Source organism: Physcomitrium patens, chromosome 4 (genome assembly GCF_059467195.1).
Source record: "Physcomitrium patens ecotype Gransden chromosome 4, ASM5946719v1, whole genome shotgun sequence".
NCBI classification, from domain to species: Eukaryota; Viridiplantae; Streptophyta; class Bryopsida; order Funariales; family Funariaceae; genus Physcomitrium; species Physcomitrium patens.
In genome coordinates, this window is record NC_143413.1 from 13,069,551 (window position 1) to 13,078,488 (window position 8,938).

Genomic DNA, 8,938 nt, shown 5'->3' on the forward strand with positions numbered 1-8,938 from the left:
AACAACTGAAAAAAAACAAACTTCAAATAAAACAAATTGAAAAGAACAAACAAGTATATCAAATATGAGCCAATACAATAAGTCATAGCATCAATATTTGAAAACAAAGCTAATGTAATTCTAATGAATTGGATAAAGACTCAACACATGGCAAGTAAAATCACTATTCCAAACATCTCTATGCACTCTAAATTTGATATTATCTAGAAAAAAAACATAATTGCTCTAAATTTTTTAAAAAGCCAATGCCATGGCCCATCTCATTAGTGTCTATACCCTTCATCTTCTTATCAATTCCAGTCACTTAGAACTTTTTATTTCTATTTTGAAGGATGTCTATACTCCTTATACTTTTAGATGTTTTTATATTTACATTATTTTCCACTTGTGTCAACATTTATATGTTCCATCAAATTGGTATAGAATTCATCTCTAACAAATTAAGATTCAAAAATCCTCTATTTGGCTATATACCTATACTATCTAGAAATATTGTGCCCAGTATGAAGACTTGATGATAATAATAAATGGTAACATTTCAATGAAGAGGAGGCAATCTACAAAGTAGATGCTTTTTGCATGTTATCAACTATCTGATTTTAGCATTATTTGTACAATGATGCATCCTATTCTAGTAACACATGGTGGAAAGACCAAAGCTATGCCTCTAAGGTCAATATAAATAAGATAGATATAATGGGCAATATTGATCAAGGATAAATTTGGAATACCAATGGCAACAACATCAGCATCTACTTTTTGGGGTACTAAAATTGTACTCAAAAGTGATGCCAAAAACTCCACAACATGAAGTTTGGGCCTTGGATTCACCTAAAATAGGACTGTACTTATATCTTATCAAGTTCAAAGGTATGTTTGTAATTATCACAAAAATGAAGGATAGATTTGCAATTATCAAGATATGAAAGGTATTCTTGATATTTCAATATATTTCAATGGTATATATGATATTTTTTCTCATAAATTCTAGAATAACTATGAGATTTTCAACCAAATCAACAAATCTGCTGAAAAAAGAATAATCAAATAAACAATTGCCATTGTCTTAAACAAACCCAATGAAAAATATTATAGAATAAAAAAAATTACATATAAAATGTTATCTATGGCAGTTTTAGATTTCCTATTGAGACTATAATTAAATGAAGATTCTCCTTTGAAACAAGATTTGAAGGAGTGGCTTTTCAACACCTCCTCCTACTACATAAAGAAAAATAAATGAAATTCAAATTCCTTTCTTTCTAAAAGTATAGTGATTTTAAAATGTTTCCGCACCAATCACTATGAGACTCATATTTGACCATTCCTTGAAAAAAATAATCTACGTCATTACATTTCAAATAAAGATACTCTAAACCCTTATTTATAATCAAAAAACTCATTGGTGAGTTTTCCAAAATATTGATTAAAAGCAATGACTAAGTACATATCAACTGCTTTGTGCAAGAGATAAGAGCTAGAGAATCTGGCTCCCTCACATGCAGGGACCTATCTTAAGGAGGAAGCCAAAAAAACATCAAAGGTTCCAAGGCATCCAACCACCATCATTCTCAAACACAATACAGTAGCGTGAACAATGGACAAATTTTCACACGCTTAGGTATTGACGAATCTAGGCTATCGGACCTGAGGACCCTTTCTGTAATGTTCGAAGTTCAAGGATACATCGTCCGAGTTTCCTTCCATATACGGCGCCGGAGTACTGCTCGTCCCAATGTTGTTGGACCGGTCCATCTCCGAGAGAGCTCCTGAATCGCCGTCCTCCAATACGATGGCTTCACGAAGCTCCTTCACCACGTCCCTCATCCACGGTCGGTGGATGCCTCGGGGCTCCACGCACTGGATGGCCAGTTCCGCCACTTTCCACACACTGTCCATGTTGGGGTGGCAATCTCTCACGGCGGGGTCTAGGATGCTTTCGATGTCGCCAGCTAGCAGCGAATTTCTCACCCATTCGACGATGTTCGACTGGCTCTTGTCTGGTAGACCGTTGTTGATTGGCTGACGACCGCAGAGGACCTCCAGCAGCACAACTCCAAAGCTGAACACGTCACTCCTCTCTGACAGATGGTTTGTGGACCAGAACCTGATGATCGTGATAACGAGTAGTGAGTGATTGCATTATAGAGTTCAGATTCTACTGGAGGACTGAACATCGGTCAAGGTTGGTGATTCAGCAGAGGATTGGTCACATGTAAGAAATGGCTTAGTGTTGAGAAGCGGCACAGAGCTTACTCTGGATCCAAGTAGCCGGCGGTCCCTTTCACCACAGTCGAGACGTGGGTGGCTCCAGATGATTCTTCCGGTCCTAACCTTGAAAGACCGAAGTCTGCCACTTTGGCAACGTATTTGTCAGTGAGTAGAATATTGCTACTCTTGATGTCGCGATGGATAATGATAGGGCTGCACCCCGTGTGTAGGTATTCCAGACCTGAATAAACAAGCACCAGAGGACTTTAGGAACCACTCGGGGTGGGCGACAGTGTAGGACCGTTCACGTGTTCAATCCTGCATAAGCCTACAGAACCTGTCAGAGGATCATGTACCTTGAGCAGCATTCAGAGAAACGTCCAAGCGTTGTTTCCAATCCAATGGCTCCTTCGTAGCCAGCGGAGACCCTGCATCGAACCATGACCAGGTGCGCCATAATACAGCGCATTCAGAGAAGGCAACAAGAAGTTTTCACGATAGATCACTTTGTCTGCTGTAGACCCTGTCTTGAATACCCAGCGCCCCACATTAACCTATCAAAGAAACCACAATACTAATCGAATTTTAAATGGCGATCTTGCACCTGGGGCTGCTCAATGAAAGGCTTACCCCAGAGATGCTCACGGACGGTGCCCTTGTGCAAATACTCATACACCAGCATCTGTTTTCCGTCTTCTTGACAATATCCAAGTAGTGAAACAAGGTTTCTGTGGTGTACCCTGGATAAGAGTTGCACCTGAGAGAAACTCACATATTTAGGACATGAATTCAACTTCGAAATAAGATTTCAGTTTCTTCTAAGTTGCACGGATTCTGCTAGGAAGGACACATTCCTGACAGATTACACAAGAAACAGTCGAGGATTCATATAAAGACAAGAACATGGCAACAGGAAAACTGCATATCCGAAAGAAACAAAAAACAAACAAAAAGAAAAAAACACAACCCTCACCTCATTGTTGAATTCAGCTGCCCCTTGACGAGAATTCATGTCAGAGACCTTGACAGCAACTTCTCTTCCATTGGCAAGCTTGCCGTAGTACACTGGACCGAATCCTCCCGCTCCAATCTGTGTACTGAAATTCGACGTGGCGGCTTTTATCTCTGCGTGCGAAAATGGCTTTGCGCCTTGCCCGTTTGTTCCACTCAAATCCGGAACGGCGAAGTTCGAAACACCTGAAAAGTCTCATCTTGTGCTTTAATAGAAGTATTTGAGATGCAAACCACCGAGATTCATTAAGATGACCTATTGTTGTCATGAGAAAAGACTGGAACAAGTTGGACATGAGCAAGTACATAAAAAATTAAAATAAAAATAAAAATTGTTGAATCAACATCAGTCGTGTGCTCGTCTCGATAACATACTTACCGCCCTTGCCCTTGCCCTTGCCCTTGCCTCCAGATTTATATGGATCAGAGTTTGATTTGGGCAACTTTTGTCCCATGCCCTCGGTAGTTTGACGCTTCCTGCAGAAACAGAAGAGCAAGATACCCCCTACAACGAGAACCCCAACCACTCCTCCAACAACTCCAGCAATGAGACCCACATTCGACTTAGATCCTGGACCAGGATTCGAGCAAGTAGGCCCACATACAGGGTTTCCGTTTATGCTGCATACATTGAAGAAGACAAACCGTCAACCACAGTCAAGTTCCTCAGCACTACAATCAACCAAAACCTAGAGAAATCATGCTAAACCGTGAGCTGCATTAAGATGTGCCTTTCAAAGCTTCTGATTTGTAACAAGGCTGGAGCTCTTACTTCAAGTTCAGCCCAGACTTGTTCTTCAAGGCGTCAGGGACTGTCCCGGTCAAGTTGTTATTCTGAAGAAATAACTCTTCCAGTGTTGGAATGAAGCTTAAGGAATCAGGAATGGAGCCACTCAAACCATTGTCGTTCAGGTGCCTACATAACAGGATTAAGTCATAATCGATTAGTGAACACCCAAACCGTATACCACACTACTTCTAAACCAGGCAAGCAGTTCACCTACGATTTCACGACGAAAGTTGTGCGGTTGCTCTTCACTTACAATGACTTCAGCTGTTGCAATTTCTGAAGATTGGGAATGTTGCCAACTAGCTTGTTATTATCCAACCATCTGCACAGTTGTATGGCCATCGTGAGATACCTTTGGTTCACAGAGTTTGGATTGGTAAATACAAAAAAAACGATCGAAAGCATTCGTTGCAGTTCTGGAGACTTACAAGGTTTGAAGGGCAGTTAACTCTGCAAATTCCACAGGTATGATGCCAGTGAGGTTGTATCTTGACAATCTCCTGTAAGAACACAACGCGAACATAAGTCCACTTCGTAAATTGCGACCTGACTCTCAGTGATCAAAACCAATGCACAGAAACTCAATTTATCCAGAAGGGCACCCTACGAAGAACATACACTGAAATTACTCTGGCAGCTTCTGTGGCCGTAACGGGGCTGCATAATACCCAGGAGAGTGGGACGGGAAGGCATGGATCTCCTCCCCAGCCTGTCAAACTAAGAGCCACTTTGATTTTCTCCAGTGCAGCAACTGCATTGACAGCAGCAGGAAGAAAATATAATCTAAGGTTTGAATCCACACGAAAGCCCAATGGGTCAAAAAAAGACGTTACTTTCACTGAGATTTTAGTTGGTCATGTGGAAAACATCACCCAGCAAAAGAAAAGAAAAAACCCAACTTAAATGAAGGCACGGCATAGTGAGTGATATAGGTGCTGACCGTCTAGCTCATTGGTCCCAGCGACTGCGTCTGGACGATTAAGGTAGATTTCGAGAGCATTCATCAGTGGAGGATTGATTGACCCGGGTGCTGGAGTCATGGTAACAACTGAATTAGACGTCATTGAAAATTTCGAATATCCCCACACCGACGAGCGGAAGGCCCCTTCCGTAGCGTTGTAAGGGTTGATAAGTGTGGGAGATGCTGGCTGAGAATCAAGGAGGAAGGACCTTGAAGTTGCGTTGGCTGAAGCGTCCAACTCAGCAAAGTAAAAATATAGAGTAGCTTCCATGGCACTGGCGTCGTTCGCGCCGGAATTAACTGGTAATACAACCGGAGAGAGTGTAGGAGAAGTAACGGCAGTTTGCATCACTTTAGATACAGGTTTTGCAAAGTAACCAGAATCAGTTACCGGCGTCAGTGTGGATATTGTTGTTAATGGCGAAGATTCGACCCAAGGTGCCCACAGACGATCGAGTACATCATCTGGATACCTCCATAAATTTCAAAACATTTCCCACACTTCTTAGTTTCATTCCCTAATAAACAAATCTACCCTTCCACGAATCAGATGAAACAACTGGAGCAGGGTTGGATTTCTAGAAACAACCTCTCATGATCGAATGCGAAAATGTAACAAATAGTAAGTTCGTCTGTACTTCTGTGATGAGCTTACCTTATCCAAACAGAACCGCCGTAATTGCGTCGTTGCCAAAGAATCATAAAATTCCCTTCAAGTGTGCGCGGATATGCATATGATCCATCTGGCACTTGACTGAATACCAAAGAAGATATGAAGGGTGTGCCCTTAGATGTAGAATCTTTAAACAAACAATATGAAATAGTCGTAGCACTCACTTTCGTTCGATAAACTACTTCAGCTTGTAGAGTCTGATCACCAAATTGGCTCATGTCTACGAAACCCAGGGTTGTTGAGTCTAAAGCGATGTTGAACTTTGGTGGAGTGTTCGTCTGATCATAGTTGCCGTACCAATAGGAGGATCGGATGATGTACGTAGAATTTGGCTTGATGGGTACTACGTAACAAAACTTTTCCCGTTTCTCCGGGAAATATCGTAGACTACCCAATTCACTGTATGATCCATCAGTTACTGGAACAGCCGCAACGGTCTGCCCTGCGGAAATGTACTCATCGTCAGGGGTCCATGAAATTGTTGTCACCGGGTCAGTGTACTTTCGAGCAGCACCACAGTCGATGCTTATCATATCAAGAACTTGCCCCCACGTTCCTTGCGCATTTAGGGCCAGCAATGCCAAAACTACTATGAACCCAAGATAACCCATCTTAATGAACTGCACCCTAGCCCTGCACTCACACAGTACAACGCAAATGCGTAGTGTGAGGATTTCACCAGGGGGTAGGAATGGTGCATGCAGTTGTGTTTAGATACGTTTCTCGACATTGGAAGTAGACAGAGCATGTAATGGTCGACAGCAACAGCCGTGTCCGTGCACGAAACACTTTCCACCATAGGACTTCTCCCTGCTTAAGACATCAAATCAAAATTCAAACTGGCAACGATATGGTACCTTATTAGCGCTGCAGCACCAGAAGAGCTTGTACAAGTTATTCTAAGCTCTTGAATTGATCTTCTCTCCGTCCAATCTTCCAACTTCTTGCTCATATGAATTACTGCAATTACACAACGAGATTTCGTCGCGAAATTATCAACTGTGCACCTTCGTAAATACTGAAGTCGACATTATGTAGAAATGAAGATTAAGTTCAGAGCTACGACTTAGAGACATGGGTTGACGTGCTTTCTAGCAAGATTTACAAATCAACTAGAAATTCAATTGTTTCCCACTCATAAAAAGAAAGTAACGAGGTCCTCCGACATTTGGCCACACCGAAATTCGGAATCTCAAAAAGCTTACATCACCACTACACATCGCGGTAAGAAAAAACGACCATACGTAGTTAAGCATTCATACATTTCGTTTTCCGATATTTCTGTGAACCTTCCGGCATATTCGGACAGTCAGTTCGTACAGCATCCGACGCTCTTGGCACGGAACTTTCCAGTGATGTGGCAAAGCAGTACCACTACTGCAATGGAAACCCCATCCGAAAACTACATAACTGTGCATTACTCCGTTTTCAAATTCAACAATGGAATGACTTCATGATGAAATGTTCAAGAACCCCGAGGGCCAAAATTCCACCATGGGCTTCAACACTGTCAGGTTTCTGTCATCCAGACAATTTTGCACATCATGTTAACCACCTTCCCCTGATTATATACTGAAGGTACATACTTGGAGCCCACACTGCAATCCGCGCACTACGTCTATTTCTTGTACTTAAAAGTCTTGATTGCCGTCACAAGTAGCAGTACCGACTCGACTCGCAAAAATATTCTCTAAACAACACCTCCAACTTCCAAGCTATATCTCTTGTCAGTCCTCATGAGGAATGTACCAGGTTCGACAACATTTTCCTGCTGCAGGCGTTGGAATCAGGCTCAACTTGTAAGCCGCAGGCATCGCACAGCACATATGACTACCAACGACAGACCTCCTGCAGGGACTCTTGACATACCGTCCGAAGATAAACACCGTTTGTTTATTTCAGCAGATCTCTCGAAGAGAAAGGAATCGTCCCACCTTCGAACAACAAAACTTCGCTTCAACAACTTCAACAAACTGACAGCCGCAGCCACAAGCAAGTTTTGCAAACCTTAGAGACTGCTCTCAATTGTTAGCATCGCTTTTGAGAGCTCACTAGAAACAGACTAAGGCATGTGTCGGTGATCCTTCTCTAGCGCCGTGCTCTGGAGTGCACTACAAAGCTCTACCAACTCGTTGCCCACAATCCACTTCGAACCATCACACTCTCTCCCACCAGAGACCATTCCCAGAAACCCAATGGAACCCATCTGATCGACCTGAACTGGTTAGGAGAGAAACCACACTCACCTGAGGCATTCTATCAACCAGAGTATGTTCCATTCCCACGCCCTAGAAGCCCCGTCTGCTGCTCCACCAACGACTTACTCCAACTAACAGCTATCGCACCTCACATACTGCTTGGCGTTATCACCGAAACCCCTCACTGCTAACTTCGAAAGAAGATAAGAAAGCACGCGCAACCACAGACAAACAAACAAACAACCTCCACAACTTCCTTCGCCCCTCCCACTTTCGGATCCTGTTGTGCAGTAAGAAGTCAACCACATTGAAAATTTGCGAAACGGTGGCGGGCGTATCGCCGTCTTGAGCGGATGCTAGTCAGCGAGCACAGCTGGTTGCAAGTTGCTGCATTCCGGCTAGCCCCTATAAGTTGTCCATCCCGGACGCTCCTGAACATCTGCACCGAGTTGTCATATCTTATCATTTTTTAATCTCCACCCACAATACCCCCACTAGATTTTTCTGTGCTGCTGAAATCTCCTGCTCCTTTTAATACGCTCCCACCAATATTTAAGGATTCCCTTAAATTGGTTTTCCGTGGTTGCCCTTCTGTGAGATGCTCACCAAATGCGATGCAACAAAACATTTTGTCTGTCTGTGTGCGTGCATGACTAGCGGGTGAAGTAAAAAGTCAATATGGTAGGGCTATGTGAAGTAAAAAGGTCGGAGTGCGTGCTGAGTATCTGTTCTGCGAAATCGGTACCTCCTCGTATTTTCTTGATTAAGAATCAGCGTAATGCTGTTTTTTGGGAGCATATTGGGCATGTGTTCATCGCAGTATCCCTACAGTTGCCGTTATAATCTCCCGCGACATTGGTGCAGAAGGGCAAAGGGGGACAAGAATGGAACCTCGTCTGTAGAAATTGGCCTCAGCGCTGCGTCCTCGTCGGAGAGAAAGTACCGCACCACAAACTGAAAAAACAATCTTACTGCAACGTTGCCGGCATCGACTAAATATACACGGGCCCACCCTCGCTAATATGCTGATGCTCATCCTCCGACGAAATGAATGTTCTTCGCCGCACGCGGTTTGCATGTGTTCAGATCAGTTT

General features: G+C 43.0%; 1 protein-coding gene across 5 annotated transcripts; it reads right to left on the reverse strand.

Moving 5' to 3' along the window:
* Positions 1 to 1,380: 1,380 nt before the first annotated feature.
* On the reverse strand, positions 1,381 to 8,225 carry LOC112281331 (putative LRR receptor-like serine/threonine-protein kinase At1g67720). Of its 5 annotated transcripts, none has more exons than XM_024517716.3 (16): positions 7,893 to 8,151; positions 7,516 to 7,619; positions 6,909 to 7,164; positions 6,504 to 6,606; positions 5,629 to 6,279; positions 4,953 to 5,446; positions 4,631 to 4,763; positions 4,441 to 4,512; positions 4,266 to 4,334; positions 3,995 to 4,138; positions 3,602 to 3,843; positions 3,185 to 3,408; positions 2,842 to 2,968; positions 2,568 to 2,639; positions 2,257 to 2,452; positions 1,381 to 2,107 (listed from the first exon to the last, which is right to left on the reverse strand). In XM_024517716.3, exons 3-16 carry the CDS (start codon positions 6,943 to 6,945, stop codon positions 1,639 to 1,641), a joined length of 3,033 nt encoding a protein of 1,010 aa, XP_024373484.1. In that variant the 5' UTR covers positions 6,946 to 7,164; positions 7,516 to 7,619; positions 7,893 to 8,151; the 3' UTR covers positions 1,381 to 1,638. The 5 variants fall into 5 exon arrangements, with proteins under 5 accessions (XP_024373484.1, XP_024373486.1, XP_024373483.1 ...); XM_024517718.3 differs by having other exon boundaries at positions 7,516 to 7,580; positions 7,893 to 8,042; XM_024517715.3 differs by lacking the exon at positions 7,516 to 7,619 and having other exon boundaries at positions 7,893 to 8,225.
* Positions 8,226 to 8,938: the final 713 nt, after the last annotated feature.